General features: G+C 35.4%; 1 protein-coding gene across 1 annotated transcript; it reads right to left on the bottom strand.

Moving 5' to 3' along the window:
• Positions 1-1,794: 1,794 nt before the first annotated feature.
• LOC144422044 (uncharacterized) lies at positions 1,795-19,698 on the bottom strand. The gene is made up of 13 exons (XM_078111779.1): positions 19,379-19,698; positions 18,535-18,563; positions 17,960-18,081; positions 16,261-16,283; positions 15,700-15,731; positions 15,396-15,466; positions 14,623-14,645; positions 14,044-14,075; positions 13,463-13,533; positions 12,780-12,852; positions 3,473-3,639; positions 3,082-3,169; positions 1,795-1,963 (listed from the first exon to the last, which is right to left on the bottom strand). Exons 1-13 carry the CDS (start codon positions 19,409-19,411, stop codon positions 1,942-1,944), a joined length of 786 nt encoding a protein of 261 aa, XP_077967905.1. The 5' UTR covers positions 19,412-19,698; the 3' UTR covers positions 1,795-1,941.
• Positions 19,699-21,024: the final 1,326 nt, after the last annotated feature.

Raw genomic sequence — 21,024 nt, forward strand, 5'->3', positions numbered from 1 at the left:
TGCTTTGCAATGTGGTTTTCTTCTGATCGAATGAACTGCGTTAATTGCTTCCACAGTCATAGCATTTTTGAGGCATAGGTTTGGTGAGCTGCCTTTGATTGCATCTCTGACCTCGAAACTGAAACTTTATTGTCAGAAAATGGGTTGAAAAGTTAGAAGACAAAACATCAAAAAAAAAATATGTAAAGATTAATGATCAATGCTAGAAAATAGTGTCCTGGACATAGTCAGCTTATAGATGAATATGAAACATGTGCCATATATAAAGTCCATCCACTTGTGGTTGACTTATCTTTGGCTACGGATTATTTTAATTAGACTGTAGCACTGTGTGACACCTACATATGGTGGATGAAGTTACTTAATAGAGCACCGTAGCACAAAAAGACTTCAACAATCGTTGAAAAATTTACGAAGACCTGGATTTGCATATTTGAAAGGACCCAACCAAGTACATTCTGATCATTGTGAAGAACTCAATTCGGCAGGAACTAAGCGTAGTCGAAATGTTGGTATCAAAATTTTTTTTACTGCAGTATATTTTTTTTAGAGCAATTGATTATGTTAGCGACTTAGCGTTATAAAAGGCTTACTTCTGAAATTTGTCCTATTACAGTGAAAGATGAAAATGATTGAGAAACAGCACTTGCCCAGGAAGTTAGTACTAAAAATAGTCAATACTAAGGTTTCAGCCCTAACCTACTTGTTATTGGTAGAAACATCTGCTGACTACCATCTATTATTCATGGAAATTCTTTCAAAACGAATGACTACTAGAATGTATGTAGCAAAACATGTAATAGCATTATCCATATTGCTCGCAAAGCATTTATTGAGTCTGGGTATTAATAAATAAAGCATTCCTGCTTGTAAAATATTTTTCAAGATTACATCACATATCAACCTCAACACCACTATTTGTACAAGTGGTTCCTAAATGAACTACGTAATTGCAGAATGAAACGACCTCTTACTGCAGCTATACAACCAGTATACAAGAGAACCACCAGAACTTCACCCAAGAATAACAGTTATTATGATAAAAGTGTTTTTCATGCCGATAGTGAATTTAAATTTTGTAACAGAAATGTATTTTTCCATAATTTTGACCTTATATCTGCCCACCCAGGATTTTCAAAAACGGGGGTTTCAAAACCAGAAATTCCCATTCCATTCGGAAACTATAACCATGATTATGCATTCGCTAAAAGAGACAACTTTTTTAGCATATACCGACTAAAATACCCTTTGTTGACATAAAAATATGAAAAAAAAATGCCCAATTATATTTAGTTTTGGTCTTTATATTTGCGATTATGCGATTCACTTCTACCATTTATTTATTTAGTTTCAAATACACAAAAGTATCATCAGAACATTCCCATGGACTAGCAGTGAAACTCTCAAGCGACATTTACAGAACAGCAATTACCAAAAATATCTTTACCGTTGATATAGACATTAACTGTAAAGGTCCAGAGTTGGATCAATATCCAATTATCATCATATGGCTATGTGTAAGCCATCCTACCTATGAGAATGACTGGCGCATTGCGACATGTTTTAAATATATATATTTTTTAATCTTACACTACGATAGAATAGGTCAATAGAGACCTGAACGCGGTTTCATCACTTTCAGTTCCTGAATTTGACAGCCAAGGTAAAAAACTCATATAGAATTAGGTATTTTTGAAATTTGAAACTTTACAATAATGCCTTGTCGACAGATCACAGCATTGATTAATAAAAACAGCAGGATTTAAGAAAAACTTACCACTCTACAGGAAAATATTATTCTTTGAATTTTACCACATAGATACTTTGTGAGGATTAATTGTCATCTTGGAATTGAAAGACAGTGTTGTCTTTTTCATATCATGCAAGTGCTTTATTTATTATCAATACCATACAAAAATAATTTTAAATTCATTCTGGTCTTTAGGGTGTAGATGTAATATATCTGCAAGAAAATATTATATTCATTAATGAAAAGTTGGAAAATAGTTGAAAATGAAATACTAAATCATACTTTAGTTCTGTCCAACAAAATTATGTTCATTTTCGCGACACACCCATTGGGAACCGCTGCTATAGACATTAACTTTAAATTTCCAAATATGGACCTTTCCCCCCGACCTTTGACCCCCGGAATATTCTTCCTATACTTTATCATTGCAGAATTTTCAGGGCTATTCTAAGAGTGCTTTTGCGAGTTGGCACCTGTGAAATGGGCTATGTGTTTTAAACCATCAATATGATTCATCGCATACAACAATCTGTTTTTTAAATGTACCGGTAAAGAATTTTAGCCGACTCTATCACAGCTATTTCTACACTAATTTTTTATTATTGCAATTAAATTGAAACTCCTAGGAAGACAGAGTGATCATTGAATTATCTGATTTATATTTTTAAGTTTCTGAAACACAACTGAAAACTAACGAATAGAGCTCAAAAACGCGAAAACGAGGTAATGTTCGCGACCACGCTTGAAAATCTGTCTGAGTGAGAAAAGTGTCTGAGCGGATGCGAAAAGGGAGCATTGTTACGTCATTTTTTGTATCTTGCTGATTGGCCAATGTCACGAAGTAAACAAGGAAGTCGATGCTCGGGGAGAGGTCCATATGGCTCGGAGTTGGATCAATATCCAATCATCATGATATGGCTATGTGTTAGCCATCCTATCTATGATGACTGGCGCATTGTGACCTGTTCTAAATATATATCTTACATTATGATAGAATATGTCAATAAATAGCTGGAAGTACTATCAACACTTCAAGTACCGGTACCTGAATTTGACAGCTAAGGTACAAAAACTCAAACTGGGTTGGAAATATTTGAATTTTGAAACTTTACAAGCATGCCTTGTTGACAGATCACAGCATTGATTAATAAAAACAGCAGGATTTAAGAAAACTTACCACTCTAGAGGAAAATTTAATTCTTTGAATTTTACCACATAGATACTTTGTGAGGATTAAATGTCGTCTTGGAATTGGAAGACTTTGTTTTTTTTAATACCCTGCAAGTGCTTAATTTATTCTCAATACCATAAAAAATAATAATATACTATACCTTGTTTGGTGTCTGGGTTTTTTCCTGATACAGTAGGTATCATCTGTGCGTCTGGAGTCATCACTGTCAGTGTGTAATATGTCGACAGCTGAATGAAATATATATATTCTATATAAGTTGCAATTATTTGATCGTTGGCAATGAAATTAAGCGCAGGTGTCAAACGTTTCGAGAGTTTTAGTGAAGTGAAAATTTGTAAATTTCAATAAGTCTCATGTTGACCGAAAATTCTCCATAGACAAATGAGGTTTGTTTTTTATGCTGGAGTCAAAATTTCCATCAACTCGAAATTTTTTTAGGAGAGTAGATTTTAAATGGTCCAGAATTTAGAGTTTTGAGTCGGGTACTCTGCTTGTAAAAAACAAAAATTTTTGCTATAAAACTGACTTACCGTTAGGTAAAGTGACAGTTGTTAACTCACTGACAGATGATGACTCTGTTATAAATGATACCTCTCTGACAGATGACGACCCATTGATCGACGATAGGTCCGTGACAAATGGCATCTCAGTGACAATTGGCAACTTAGTGATGGTAGCAGATGGAGATAGATATTTTCTGCAAGAAATTATTATATTTATTGATGAAAAGATGGAAAATGGTTGAATATTTGACTTTATGATCAAAAATATTATTTGACTGCAGAATATCTAAAATGTTAAAAAGGAAAAATGCATAACTAGTACCACTATGAAAGCAAAAGAATGTCAATTAGTCAAAACATTCCATTTTGTCCCCAGATTTATGTATCTGCATTATTGAATATAAATCATTTGAGATGTATCCATACATGAGCAAACTTAGAAACCTTTTGGAACAATTGTAATCCTCTTTAATAACATAATATTTTGGCTAGTGGTCCCAACCTTCGTCTATTTTAGAACTTTTTTCCCATTTCTCACTGCATAAAAACTACTTTATTTATTATTGCAGCTTCATCGCTCTCCGACATTTGTAATGTTCACCTGTTGGGATTCATTTCGGACACTATATTATGTCAAAATCAACCCAATCAAAATACACATTAGTCCAGTGGTTCTTAATTACCTTTTTTGAACAATTTACCCCTTTATCAAACAAGGTTACAAGATTTACCCCCAATACATCTGATATTAAAAATTCGTCAGGTAAAGTATAAATAGCTCTAAATTTAGATGCGAAGTCTCTCTCTCTCTCTCTTTCTTTTTTATACCCCGTCTTCGCCTCTGTATTGGGCTTCAGATCGGCGTGAAAAATAAGAGAGTGGGGTTCGGTGGGAAAAGAGTGGTGTGGGAGGGGGAAAACGTATGCGGGGGGGATATTGAGGTGCTAGAGAGTTGCGAAAATAGTTCGGAGTGGGAAAATGAAATTATCGATCACAAAAAGCTTTCAAGATGATTTCTCCAATCGTATGTGCTTTTTGCACAGAACACTCTGGGGAATATAAAGACCATCCTGAATAAGATACGTCAACTCAAAATATAAAAATTTGCTCTGATTAGGAGCGCAGCTAAGATTTAGACACAGGGTTAAAATCCAATCCCTTATGAGACAGTCGTCGCGGTTACGCGCTCGTTAAAAGACCCCACTTTTGCAGCCGACTTTCCTCATTTCCCTGACAATTATGAGAATCTAAAATGTCTTTCTATAGTAATTTAAATGTGTTCAACGTAACTTGCAATTGTTTCTTCTTACGGCAAAAGAAAAACATTACTACTCTAAAGTCTAAATTACCAAGGTAATCTGTGAACATGAAAATATGAGATGAACTGCCCGATTATATTTAGCTTTGATTCTTTTTTTTCGATGAATGCACATGAAATATATTAGTAAATCGAAAATACATATTCAACGCCTGGAAATCCCTTCCGAAAGGCTACTGAAGTTCCTTCGCCGTGAATACGCCACTTTCTCAGCAGGCACAATTGGCTGTATTTCATTCAATGTCATTGACGCTATGGTTCCAACGCCGACTGAAACATAATGTGTGCTACAGACACACGAATTTTCGCGATTCACAATGGATAAAGAGGCGTTTTTAATCGTCACCTGCCTCCTATGACGAAACTTCTATTGTTTTGGGTTTTATTCTTAGTGTTTTATATTGCCGCCTGTCAACCAATAAATTAGCGTTACTAATTAAATGATATACTTGAGCATATTCCCGCCGATGAACATAAGACATCAGATTTAGGCACACAGATGTTCCATGTCATACGCGTTTATTGTAAAACGGTTGACTGTAAATAAAATGAAATAATCAATAAACAATCACAAGATGAGGGCGGAAAGAAAATGCATAACCAGAAGTTAATAGAAAATAAACTTACATATGATAACGCTCCAAAGGCCTAAATCGACAAGAAACTGACAGGAAACGTGAACGATAACGTTATTGGCATAAAAATAGCAACTAAATTTAGAAAGCAGTTAATAAGAATGAAATATAAAATACATGAACAATTAAAGCAATAAATGACGACGATGGTCATATGGGGCCCCGGTTACGATACCTTCACCACAGGTCTACCTAACGAGACCAAAAGCCACCCACACGCTAAGTCAATAAAGCGGATAATGCGAAACCACACCACTAACATCATAACAAGATTAAACAAGAACGTCCTACGACGCGTAAAGTCGAGATGCAAGAGCCACGCGTGACACGTCAGATGCAGTAAAGCCCGCGAAACTCGCGTCAAAACAGAAAAGCAATTATCGATAAAAATTAGCAGGTCGGAACACAAAGAGAACAGCGTTCAAAATATTATCAACTGAAAAGAAACTTCTATCGCCGACACAGCCGCCCCCAATAACCCTCCAAGGGGTTATTCATTTTCCAGGAGGCATAGTTTCGTCACCAGTCTGGTTATTTCCACACCTGCTGTTTTGACGGTAGTTACACACACACGGTTAAAGTAACTCTTCCTAGTAACCAACGTCTTCTTGGCACGTCGTTATCTACAGCAATTACGATATCATCATCAATAAATTCCTCTTTTTTCCACTTTGTTCGAGTCATCAGCATTGGTACATACGTTCGTCGCCAGCGCTTCCAAAAGCGATTCGAAATTGCTTCGGTTTGTCTCCATCTTCTCTGATGCGCTGTTGATCCAAAGGTGTATTTAGGCGTGAGGGGAGCTGGATCACGTACGTTGTCGCTAATAGAAAAGGACGACTGTTTATAATATCGGGCGCGGCTAATAAAGCACTTTGCAGCTCTAATTTGGAAACGGACATAAATTTCATCGGAGAAACAATTGACTTGGCCATCGACAAACTATAATTCACACACTGACATTTCTTGGCACGCAAGTGAGCCACTGCGACGTAAGCTTGTTCAGACGCATCGCAACAAATCTCATAAATAGCGGTTTCCGAGGCGCCTAAATATTGTCTAGGCACATGGAAATTAGTCAATGATTCGGTCCACTCTTCCCGAGCATTCTTCCTGAGGTTATCCAAGTTTTTGTCCCATTTCAAATCATCTTTGTAAACAATGTAGAAATCGTCGTCATTAGTGTTCCAATGAAGTCCCAGCGTCTTATAACTGGGCACATAATCAAAGTTTGATTCAACGTCAGGATTACGACAATCCCCTGTGTTAAATTTCGACAATAATGTTTTGAAATTTGAAAGCCATTTTTTCAATCGAAAACTCCTGTTTGCTAATATATTAGAATTTTCTTGAGCGTCGGAAAAAGCGGAGTCACCATTACATTCTGATGAAAGCAAATCGTCTACGCAGCAATCCCTAAAAACCGTTTCTACTGCTTCCATTGAAAATTGCCCGGTGTTACCAAGCGCGGTTTTTGCAACGTATAGCGAGTCGACCACACCAAATATTCTCACTAGAAATTGATACACATCAGGCGGGGTTGTGGATCTCAGATTTCCTTGCAAGAAAAATCTGACTGAATCCGTGTCCGACTGTGGTAGACGCACCATGTGATACATGGCTTCAATATCAGCATTCAATGCAATCAATCTTGTTCTGAAGCGCAACAAAACTCCAATCAGATTCTTAATGAGATCAGGTCCCGAATATATCTGATTATTCAAACCGATTCCACAATATGTATCCGCGGCGTCAAAAACTATTCGTATCTTGCCAGGTTTATTTGGATTCTCAACTCCATGATGAGGAAGATACCAAGTTCGAGGACCCAAAGTACCACGTTCTTTAACAGTCAGCTCTCGCACCCAATCACGTTTGATGTTTTTGCTCATAGAGGTGCAGTACACATTTCTCAGACCGTCATTTTCCAACAGTCGTTTTTTCGGATTCCTACATCTCGTACGGGCAATAAGACTGTTCTCCGACATAATGGAAGTATCGCGACGCCACAGAAAGCCGACTTTATAATGCCCATCAACAATAGACGTTTTAGCTCTATTCACATTCGCAGCCACGCGATCTTCCACAGATTCGGCGCGCTTCGTGTTGTAGCTCATTACCATCGCTTCCGTACTCGAAAATTGCTTAACTTGGTGTTGCAAGATATTGTAATCATCGTGTAATAAATGACAATTAGCATGAATTAAATAGTCTTCACAGGCGCGTTTGTTTGCGCCTAGCAAAGTCCATCCGAGTGGTGTTCTTATTGCAATCGGTTCATTGTCTCCCCCTACACGTCTTTCAAGTTGAAAGTGGGCAAATGGATGGTCCGCACCTATGAGCAACATAACTTCGTTTTCTCTAATGTCAGGAAGTGATAATCCACGTAAATGATGGAAGGTTTCAAAATCTTTATGACTTCTTTCAGGGTGGGGAATTCTGGTGCCACATACGAAAACTGACTTTAGATGTAGTTCTTCGCCGTCGGGATTTAATTTGTCACGCACAAAAAGTTCGACCGCTTCCGAGTCATGCAAGACCCCAGTTCCTCCGAGGGTGGTTAACATGAGCCTTTTACGACGTCCACGCAAATCCAATTTAGTTTTAAGTTTGGGATGAATGAGAGAGACCTGACTTGCCGAATCAAGCAAAGCAACTGTATACTCGGAGCGTCCATTAGCTCCTCTAACCAGAACAGGCAGCAACTGAAATTGAACTCTAGTTGTTACCGACACCGCATTGTTTATACCCTGTCGGTTTATTGGTCTTGGGACGCTTTCAAACGTGCGAATTCCATGAATACATTTGTGATGTTTTCCATTGCATATACTACACTCGACATCACATCTACACATAAATGCACGATGGCCCGGTTCGAGACATTTAAAGCAAAGTCTGTAATCTACAACAAAGTTACGTTTTACATAATCGGTTGCACCGAAAAACGTCTCACAACTTCTCAAAGAATGGCGAGCATTGCAGAATTGACAACGTGATGCGTCACTATATGACGTATAATCGGATTCCAAGTTTGATAACGTTGAAAATGGAGTCGGAAATCGGCGATGAGCGCTTCTGGGCATCTCGTGGTCAGTTAAATCAGTTCTACTGATCACATTGCAAGTAACATCTGGAGAAAAAGGATTGGCGATTTCTTCAGTTCTTTCCCACAACCATTGCTCAAAGTCAATTAATGTCGGATTAGAGTTTTTGTGAATAAAACCTACAACAAATTTATTCCAACTCGAGTTCAGTTCTTGAGGAATCCTGCTTGAAACCCTTCTTACATTCTCGACGCTACTGATGTCAGCCAAATAACACATCTTTTTGAGATTCACCACGCAGTCACGCACGTCTGAGTGAAAATTTAGCAATCTATCGGCCGAAAGAGGCGACATACGTTTTCCATTTACAACTCGGTCAAGCACCGCCTGTGCGATCAGTACCGGCTGTCCGTAGCGGCGTTTTAATTCCTTTAAAACCAGTATGTAATGACTACCGGCGGTACCTAATCCCTCAACACGACGCTTCGCCGAACCCGACAAATACGCGGACAATCTCACCATGCGTTGACCATCATCGTCTAACCGTGAATGAACATTTTCATAAAACAATTCAATGAAATTAGGCCAGTTTATAGCACTCCCATCAAACGGACTTATTTGTACCGGCGGCAAATGATGCTCAGCCCACATTTTAGAATTTAAACTCAAAGATAAACACGTTTGCTCAGCTAGAGAAATGTTATCATTTACCGTTCTGGATCCTGCTTGATTTGGTTGGAGATTATCGATCCAGGAGTCTACCGATTGGTCTGGCAACGGCATTTGGTTTGCTGGTGAAGGATTTTGGTAATGTCTTGGAGTGTAAGAAATCGTATATTCACGACGTTTATCTGACGCGGTAAAAGTCTCTGGTTCAAAGCGGGCACTTTTTCTTCGAGTTGATTGTAACACGTCGTGTTCGTCAAAGTTATTGAACCTGTGGCTCATAAAGGGACTCTTTAAAAGAGTTGGTGTTTCTCGGCGATCGTCGTGTTCTCGTGCTCTAGATTCTCGAAGTTGGTCAGTCGCCGCCCCCATTTCACCACCGGACTGCTTGGCGCACGCTGGCTGGAGATTTATTGTATTATCGCTGTCCTCTACCATCCTTTCACTTGAAATCTGAGAGTTCCCTTCGTCAGGAGCCACGCACGATATTTCAGGTTCACGGTCGATGTAACTATCAATTTCATCGTTCATACCTTCAACTTCAGATAATACTTTCTGAACGCATTCTTCGAAAGCAGCTTTCGACTCTGCGTTGCAAATTTGAGGTAATGTGTTCGATATAATTCGATTATAGGCGGCCAGTTTAAAATGTAACTCTGTTTTTAGGCATGCCAGCTGCGATCTTCGAGCCTTCTCGTTTATCAAATTTCGACTTTTGGTCAACAATGATTCAAACTCAGTCTCTGTGTTGATACGCTTTTGTCTAAGCGTGGTTAAGGATGGCAAGCCCTCGAACGTTTCGTCAGCTGCAGAGTCGCCTTCTTCCGTAAATGTCGACGATGAAGCCACTGTTGCTTCAGATTCTTTAGTATTTGACTTCTTCAACAAATGCGTCATATTCAACTTTGTCAGATTTAGGCACACAGATGTTCCATGTCATACGCGTTTATTGTAAAACGGTTGACTGTAAATAAAATGAAATAATCAATAAACAATCACAAGATGAGGGCGGAAAGAAAATGCATAACCAGAAGTTAATAGAAAATAAACTTACATATGATAACGCTCCAAAGGCCTAAATCGACAAGAAACTGACAGGAAACGTGAACGATAACGTTATTGGCATAAAAATAGCAACTAAATTTAGAAAGCAGTTAATAAGAATGAAATATAAAATACATGAACAATTAAAGCAATAAATGACGACGATGGTCATATGGGGCCCCGGTTACGATACCTTCACCACAGGTCTACCTAACGAGACCAAAAGCCACCCACACGCTAAGTCAATAAAGCGGATAATGCGAAACCACACCACTAACATCATAACAAGATTAAACAAGAACGTCCTACGACGCGTAAAGTCGAGATGCAAGAGCCACGCGTGACACGTCAGATGCAGTAAAGCCCGCGAAACTCGCGTCAAAACAGAAAAGCAATTATCGATAAAAATTAGCAGGTCGGAACACAAAGAGAACAGCGTTCAAAATATTATCAACTGAAAAGAAACTTCTATCGCCGACACTTATGTTGAAGGAAATATGTGATTTAGCGAGAATAAACACCGACGTTGGGGTGTCTACGACCAAAATAACAAGCCATGCTGACGAAAAATATCGGCGATTATAGTAAAATGCAATCGCACACGTTACTAACGATTTTTTGAGTCTTCCAAGTCTTTTAAAGGAGGGGGGGTCAAAATTTATTGAAAAGAACTCGATTTATTTATGGGTGTTGGTTTTCAATTTCGTTTGAAATAGGACCGCTATTAATAAATAATACGCTGACACTGATTTCTCGTAACAAAACAAGCAAATAGATATGTTTTGTGTTTGTTTAAAATATTTTTTACAATAACGAAATTTACCCCCAAGAATGAAGAAATTTACCCCCAGGTTAAGAAATGCTGCATTAGTCGGAACTAGTCAAAAAGGAAATCATTGTAAATGAAAACACAGTAAAACCCAAAAAACATTTTTTTGAGAAACAAATATATTGATCTAAGACGCATCAACATTTGACAATTAAGCATAAATCTCAATCTCTTCATCATTAAATACTGTTTTTAGTATTCACTAACAAAACAAACAATTTTATAATGATTTAAAGTCTCAGTAGCTCAATCTCCTATATTTCTAAATGAGTGTCTGTGGCCATAATTGAGAAATTTAAATCTTATAAATTTTCACTATTTCAGCTGCTATAATATTAGTATTTTTGTGGTATAATTGATATTAGTGCATTTTCAGCTCTTGGATTTTTTGCCAACAAAATTGGGAATTGTCCTAATGATCCCACTCTCATGTTTTTGCGTCAGTTTTATAAGGAATGAACATGAATGCTTACGATACTGTATTTTCTGCTTAATAAGTCTTTTTTTTTGTCTAATTTTTTTTTTGGGGGGCGTCTTGTTGGACGACTATTCTTACTTTCCTTCGATGGGTTCGGCTTATACTTCTCAAACATGATTTATGTGAGCTCAATATATGGGTTGATATATTTTATAACATATTCACGGAGGTCAAAGTTTCTGTCAATCAAGATAATTTAATTGACTTTGTAGCACCAGCAGTTACTTGTCTCATTCCTTTAAAAACATGGCATGCAGTAACTATCACACCATATCATGGGTTATTTCAGTTTATGTATTGTTCAAAATGATTAAAATTACCCCTTATTGGTAAAAATAATGCTGTGAATATTATTCTACCTGAAATAAACAAGACCTGGTTCCCACCATATAAAATTATTGATACATATTACTGACCCACTAAGACGAACTTTTTCTTCCCATCTTTTTGTCTTATTGGATGGCTATATGGAAAACCCTCTTTTTCAGTGCTAAATTTAGGCTTAGCCTCTTAGATCTCTTTATTGGGAAATACGGTATTTGTTTTATGTGTGTCTTTTCCAATTTTATTAATCCCAGGAAATTCGAGAATTATATGGTGAAAATCACAGAAAATCTAGATTTTAAATCTGGCTCCGAAATAGCAACTCTGATATGAACACGAAGGCTAAAATGAAGTAGCAGAAGTATGCAATGTGCTCTAACACAGATTCCCACAAACTTTTGGGCCGTGAACCCTTGGTTGTAAATCTTGTTTTTGACAGACCCCCATCTTATGCTGTATCATTGAATCTGAATCAATACATTCTAGGGCAATTCGATAGGATTATGATTGATTGACCCCCGATATCTGGGCTGTCGGTACTAATTGAACACTTAGAACGAATTTAATTCTATATATTACTGGTGCAGTCTCACACATTTAACTTAATTTTTTTACTTCAATTGTTAGGGTTTCGTAACAATTATGATACGAGGCTGTGTGAACTTATGTTTTATCTCGTTCATGAATGTCTATGTGACAGTGGATATACGTTAAAATGTATGTGTCAGATTTATAATATGTTGCGGACCCCTGTGCAGTTATCCCAGTCCGCAGACACTAGTTTGGGAAACCCTACTATAACATACATACAACTGATAGGAATTCTTTATAAATATTTCCGATTGTTTTGTATGAAAAAAGAAGTTAGGTAGTTCAACACCAATTCTCAAGGAATTATGTTTGACTAACGAGGTATCACTGTATACTAAAAACAACCCAATTACCAATAACTCATTACTGAAATCAGTGAAAAAACAAAGTAATATAAATGAATACCTGACATATGATGGCCAATCCACTCTGCAAACAAGTTCCAATTCGTCATTAATTTCTTTTCCTTGCAGTACCGCTGTGAAAAATTTAAAATTGAATAGGTTTTTGGTTTCAAAATTGTGGTTCACATTCAATTCCAAATAGTGTGAACTTCACTGTGTTATTTCCTCGATTTAGTCATAACTTTAGTAATGCAAATTTTCATAAATTATTACTGATAAACGAATATCAGAGTAAATGAACATATAGAGAAATATCATATTGAATGTATCAAATTTCAACCATATTTGAGGAATTGATTTATATTTGACATCACATGAGGGACAGCCTGGTCAAAAAGATTTCAAGGGTGCAATGGCAGTTAAAGTGTTGAATTTAACGACGTGGGAAAAAATTGTGTAGGTAATACAGAACCAGAAAGTTTGTGGTCTTTCAGAAAACAGTAGTCCCTTACACATCCTTAGATATCAGTGGATGCTTGCTCTGTGACCTTTATTTGAAGTGGAAGGCGTGAATAAGTGTTGAAGGACAATTGATGCACAAACTTTATTTGTGATTACCAAAGGCTGAACTATAGATTCGAGTTTACATATTTTTGTAATATTTGTGAGTTCAACTGGCAAAATGTTTTTCCTTTCTCTTCATAAAATAGGTAAATTTTATGTCCTTAGATTGAAAATACTTACGTTGAAAATTGGCTCGTTCCAACATTTGTCTCACGGTGGGTTTGTGAATTTTTGGTGCAGCTGCGCTGTTACTGCAAAGAAGCATTAGATAATAATGACTATACATTTTTAATCACCAAGGTGGAGTATTAAGTTTGCTAACTTGAATTCTGAAATGTGTTTCTTAATTTTCAGTGCAAATGATCAAATAAAACATATTACTAATTAACTGAGGTGCATATCAGATGTATGTACTCAAGTATAGCTTGGTGGTTCTTATCCAGGATGATTAACTTATTAACTAGTTTTGTTAGCACTTATAAAAATAGCTAGAGTGAAGTTCCATCTACCTAAAATACATTGTAATTATATTATTTGCCTTGGCCTTGCAAGATCACTTATAAACATTTGTCCTGCGATACTTGAAAACTTATGTGAACATCAGAAAGCAATTTTTTTTCAATAGAGTTTTCCAACTTTTCCCAAAGAAAAGTTTCCTACTTTTGTCTATTTGATGTTTTTGTCTCGTAAACCAAAAAAATATATATCTGAATCGCTTTTCCTTCCCGAATTTCTCTAAGAGGTTATATGGAAATCTTTACCTTGAGTCATGCTGTATGAAACTGTTTTGCTTCTGAAAATCAAGTACAAATAAAATTTAACTACGGAACATACCAACAGATATGAAGCACAGCTGCAAAATTTACTATTATGGTAATCTTCTTGAACAAAATTCCAATACTGAGTACTAAATGTGACGTGAATTTTTTCTTATCCAAACAAATCATTTAAATAAAAACTAAGCATCATCCAATACAAACAAACCCTAGTCAGATATTCATATAAAAATTTACTATTTAGTTCATTTAATTTTTCAAAAAACAGAGAACATGTAGAATCACCATTTACCTTAAAAGACTAGTTTCTGGACTCATGCTTATTGCCCACAATGACAATTTCAGTAAATGTGAATGCACTGAAGTATCGGTTGAAACAACAATTTAACGTAGAAAATATGTAATATTTGTCTCATTGAAAAACTTGGGACTACATTTGGCACAAGTGGGCAGAGCAATAGGATAAACGTTGGGGTTCAAATCTTGCTAGAACTTTCAAGCGTTTTTTATATCTTCAGAATAGAAAATATCAATTTAGATGAATTAGATGTTTGATAAACTCACCGGTATAGATGTTTTCTTGTATCCTGTAAACAAATAGCAAATCAGAGGAACTATGATTACTGCTATGCAGATAAACAATAGTGAAAAGTAATACCTATGCTGGTAGTTGAAGTTTTATATTCAACTGTTGAATTGAATCAAGTATTATCAGTTATCACACTTTTTATGTAAACGCCATTCTCCCTTCGGTTTTAAATATAAAATTCTTACTACTAATATATATTTCAGTCTAATACTGGGAAACATTTTTGCTGATGGGCCATACAACCAACTTGAGACATCTAGCTGGGCCACACAAAATAATAATTTTTTCCATGCTCACAACGAATTGAAAAATTCTAAAAATGAAAAAGGCTATCACTTAGCCTTACAGTAATAAAGGCATCAGGCAAAACCACGAAAGATTTCATGTAGTGACAAGAGCAAATACTATTCTGTTTTCATACCAATGTGAGCTGAGCGTCTTTCTAAGCACAAACTGTCGAGCGTAGACAAGAGTCATACTATATGGCTTACCTCAACGCTCATTTCAATATGAGTGTTGAGTGGAAATTGATGCACAAACTTTAATTGTAATTACCATGAACTGAACTTCAGTTTAGAGTTAAACACACTTACATTTCGGGGGCCAGCCAGCTGGGGGTGGGAGGATTTTGCGGTCTACGAGAGTCAACACACATATTTGTAATATTTGTGAGTTCAACTGGCAAAATGTTTTTCCTTTCACTTCATCAAATTGGTAAATTTTATGTCCTTATATTGAAAATACTTACGTTGAAAATTGGCTCGTTCCAACATTTGTCTCACGGTGGGTTGGTTGCTTTTTGGTGCAGCTGTCCTGTTACTGCAAAGAAGCATTAGATAATAATGACTATACATTTTTAATCACCAAGATGGAGTATTAAGTTTGCTAACTTGAATTCTGAAATGTGTTTCTTAATTTTCAGTGTAAATGATAAAATAAAACATATCAGTCATACTAATTAACTGTCATAACTGATTTTAACCAAAAAAATATATATCTGAATCGCTTTTCCTTCCCAAATTTCTCTAAGAGATTTTATGAAAATTTTTTACCTTGAGTCATGATGTATTGAACTGTTTTTCTTCTGAAAATCAAGTACAAATAAAATTTAACTACATACCAACAGATATGGAGCACAGCTGCAAAATTTACTATTATGGTAATCTTCTTGAACAAAATTCCAATACTGAGTACTAAATGTGACCTGAATTTTTCCAAACAAATCATTTAAATAAAAACTAAGCATCATCCAATACAAACAAACCCTAGTCAGATATTCATATAAAAATTTACTATTTAGTTCATTTAATTTTTCAAAAAACAGAGAACATGTAGAATCACCATTTACCGTCAAGACTAGTTTCTGGACTCATTGCTCACAATGACAATTTCAGTAAATGTGAATGCACTGAAGTATCAGTTGAATCAACAATTTAACATAGAAAATATGTAAAATTTGTCTCATTGAAAAACTTGGGACTACATTTGGCACAAGTGGGTAGAGCAATAGGATAAACGTTGGGGTTCAAATCTTGCTAGAAATTTCATAAATTTTTTATATCTTCAGAATAGAAAATATCAATTTAGATGAATTAGATGTTTTATGAACTCACCGGTATAGATGTTTTCTTGTATCCTGTAACCAAATAACAAATCAGAGGAACAATGATTACTGTTATGCAGATAAACAATAGTGAAAAGTAATACCTATACTGGTAGTTGAAGTTTTACATTCAACTGTTGAATTGAATCAAATATTATCACACTTTCTATGTAAACACCATTCTCCCTTTGGTTGTAAATATAAAATTCTTACTACCAATGTATATTTCAGTCTAACACTGGGAAACATTTTTGCTGATGGGCCATACAACCAACTTGAGACATCTAGCTGGGCCACACAATATATTAATTTTTTCCATGCTCACAACGAATTGAAAAATTTTAATAATGAAAAAGGCTATCACTTAGCCTTACAGTAATAAAGGCATCAGGCAAAACCACGAAAGATTTCACGTAGTGACAAGAGCAAATACTATTCTGTTTTCATACCAATGTGAGCTGAGTGCCTTTCTAAACACAAACTGTCATTTTAGAATGTTATGCTAAAATCTGAGTGTAGACAAGGGTCATACTATATGGCCTACTTCAAAGCTTATTCCAATATAAGTGTTGAGTGGAAATTGATGCACAAACTTTATTTGTAATTATCATGAACTGAACTTCAGTTTAGTGTTACACACACTTACATTTCGGGGACCAGCCAGCTGGGGGTGGGAGGATTTTGCGGCCTACAAGGGTCAACACTATTTTGAGAAAGTGAGACAGGTAAATAATTTATTCTATGAGAATTTCTCCAAAATTTCAAGCGAATATTGTTTTGATCATGTAGAAATACCAATATTTAGTATCAGTATTATAACTCAAAGTTGAGTTGCATTATTAATCAATTATCAGTTTCATAAATAAACGCATCTGGTGATTGAATTGATAATAATGTTTCATTCAAATTAGGACCCTAATTTACAAACTGTGATATGGAAGGTCAAATCCTACGCAGAAGATAAAAAATCAGAATACAATTAATTTGTGTTGTGAAATTCGAATTCGTGTTGAAAATATTCGAATCATTCTGTTGAAAAAAGTGAATTTTGCCCACCACTAATCACGGCGGGTGTCAAGACTTATTGAATGACAATAAAAATATCCACTTGATTCAGCATTAACTCTATCAATGATTTAACATTTGATCGATGCTACATGCGAGCTTGTTTTGTGCATATAATTTCAAGAAGATAAGTTTAAGAACCATTGGCATACATAATTCGTTTATTCTCTATATTCATTTTGTTTCTAGGTTGTCAAGATTCTATTTGGTTCTTGTTGTATTTCATGTTCATTAATCACGTTTGTGCAAGACATCGATCGATGTGTAAATATTTCACACTGGGCATATAGCAGTCGAGAGTGTGCGGGCAGTGCGGCTACATATGTCTCTCTGACAAATAGTTAGTTTCCTCATAAAACAACGAAGAGCGGATGATTAGTGGATGTTTATCGACGTCTGGCACAGGGCAGCCATCTGAACGTAAATCTTGAATTTTGCTGTGAATGACGCAAAATTCTCGTTAAATGCCATACAGCGTCGTTAATTGCACTTTTGGCGAACCGTTTCAAATTCTATGTAAACCCTCTTTAAAATATCCTGGCTGCGCTCCTTGCACAATATTTGTGTGTTCAACTGGCAAAGAATTTTTCTTTTGGGATTTTATAAGTGGTAAAGTTACATGTCCCCTTATTGAAAATACTTACTTTTAGAATTTCTTTTGTTTGATTGATTTATAATGTCATTCCAAATTCTATTTTCATTAAGATTTGAGTGTTTGATATTCCTTTTCCGAACCATGACTCTTCGTGTTGGAGGTGGTCGACAACTGCAAGGAAAATTATAACAATTAGAAAAATGCAAATGCATAAAAAATGGTGAACAAGAGATGTTATTATAATGACTATATAATTTTACCCACCGAGATGAGATATTAATTTGGCTCTTTTGAATTTTGGAATGTTGATCTTAATAAGTTTCAGTGAAATGATGAAATAAAATATATTAGTCATACTAATTAACTGAGGTGCATATCCGAGCACTCGAGTCTAGTAGTGTTATTTGAGAATTGACTGGTTAGCCTGGTGGTTCTTATCTAGGATGAGTAGATTGTTAACCAGTTTTGTTACATTTAAAAATTTTTTTACTAATTTTTGTCAAATAAACTATATATTTCAAACTCTGGTCTGTCCAATATTTCTCTAAGTGCATATGCCTATGTCTATCACTCTTGATATACAACATGGAATATTCTGAATTTAATTAAATAAAAATATTTCACCTTGAGTCATGGTTCGGATCGATTTGGTTCTGAAAAGTAAATACAAAGAAAATTTAACTACATACCAACGGGGATGAAGCACAGTTACAATGTACTATTAGAAGAACCTTCTTGGGTTCACAAACCTTATATTGACTCACGCTTAAAATTTTGTAGATAAGTCACTATTTAGTTCATTCAACTTTTAAAAACTGTGAAGAATAAAATAATTTCTGTATCTACTTCCATATCAGTTGCTGCTTCTATATGGCCACATTCGGGTCAAAGGCCATGAATAGCTGAGATTTGAACATTTAGAACAGAGGTCGGCAACCTACGGCCCGCACAGCAATATAATCCGGCCCGCGATGCTTCACTGAATTATAGTAACAAAACAGCTGTTTTGACAATTATATTCTTTACATAACAAAATTTATTTTGGGACACGTGCAGACAAAATAAATTATTATAACCTAAAAAGTATATAATTCACAATTACGAGTTTAATGAGCTTATAATTTAAATATAATTAGTTAAATGGCAACAAAAGACAGAAAAGTTTATGCTAGTGCAAATGGTTTAATGAGGCAGAAAATATTCGAATTGTCAGTCTTCACGCGCTGCTCAAAATTTAACTACTGATCTGTGTGAAAAAGTGTGATTCATTGGCCATCTGTTCGGTTTTATACTTTCTAAAAATATGTGTGGCCCGACAATGACTTGCAACCTTTAATTTGGCCTGCGAGCGATAAAAGGTTGCCGACCCCTGATTTAGAATATCGGAAAAAACTAGATAAGTGAGAAATAAGAAACAAAGTATTTTGCTGGCGCTATGTTATTTTGGTACTTTTTGGTATGTACTTACTTGGTATGTCCTTTTTGTTGCAGCACCTATCATGTCAAAAAAGGTAATCAGGTTTTATGGTATTCTGATGTGAAATTCCCAAGTCTTAAGTCTTGACACAGATTGTATTTTTGTATGATAGGGTAGAACTTGGAAAGTTTCAATTTACAGTATTATAAAAAATGCTCTTATCAGACTACTGCTACATTTCTGAAACCGCAATTTCCAAGACATACAAGGTGAATTCAGTCTAATGTTGAATGCTTAACCAATGATAAAATCTTCAACTTTGTAACTATGGTTGCGCAAGACTAACTAACACATATGCTTCCTCTATGCCTTTACACTGGTGGTCTATGTATGCTTATAATACAAGTACGACATGGCAAAAATAAGGATATTGTTTTATTTGACATCAACAAAGATACTAGGTTAGTGTGCGACAAGACTCTTAGGACACATAAAGTGAAAGCTATATTCTCAAATAGTCATAAATGCAATATCTGTCCAAAAACATACAATATGTTTTCAGGTGGTATATTTATTGATGCTTCCACAATCACAATAGAATTCATTAACACAAAACAAAAACTTACGTTTGGTATATTTCATTTCACTGCATTCAGATGACAGCTAAAATAAAAATAATAAAATACTTATCGTTATTGTATATAAATCTCATAACTGCACATCAAAAAATTGTGAGTGGTCAAATTGTGTCGGACTGATGAAGACACAATTTATCTTTTTTCACATTTATATTGGGTTTCAAAGCACGATGAATAGGAAAATGTGAGACGATCCCCCTTCCTTCCCCAAAAAAAGTTTTAAAGAAAGCATAACATTTGCACAAATCATCATTCAGATATAATCATACACAAACAGGAATTAATTTGCTGTATAAGTTTTCTTTATTTGCGCAGAAGTAATTACGGTAAATAATTGATGGGTTCTGTTTTATTGGGTCACCTGGTACTTAAATAAACATTAAACTAGATCAGGTACATTATTATGTTCTACCTTATTCACTGAAGTCGATTTTTCAAATCCAGATTTTTATAGATTAAGGTGTGAGTCAAAATTTGGAACGAAACTGAAAAACCATTTTATCAACATTTCAAAAATTTGCAACATACCGGTACTCTAATAAAAAGTTATCATTTATCAAATGTTAATCCGGTCAAAATTTAGTTATCTTGAAGTTAGGAGCTTGAGTCAGATTCTTTGAATCAAATTCTTATTTTTTGTTTAACCTGGGTCTGAGAGACACAGAGGTCTGGAATTAGAATTCAGATGAAACCTCCTAATTCTACATTTAAATACTGAAGGTTAGAACATTCAGACAGAACACACAATCATGAGTCAAAACTATTTTGTCATAAAAAATTGTTTTCAAATTTGGCTTCAAAATATTTTATTGACTTAAACCATTATGCAGACATACCTCATCAGAGTCATCAGCACGTCTCTTCACGCCTTGGTTCTGAAAATCAAGTACACACTCTTGTCAAATGTTAGACTACTGATACATTTAGATACAATCATACACAAACAGCAGTGAAAGTGTCGAATACGTTTTCTTCCTTTGTGCAGAAATAATCAGAAAATTGATGTGCTATATTTATTGCATTACCTTGTAGTATAATAAACGCGAAACTACATATGAA

This window comes from Styela clava, chromosome 4, assembly GCF_964204865.1.
Source record: "Styela clava chromosome 4, kaStyClav1.hap1.2, whole genome shotgun sequence".
NCBI lineage: Eukaryota > Metazoa > Chordata > Ascidiacea > Stolidobranchia > Styelidae > Styela > Styela clava.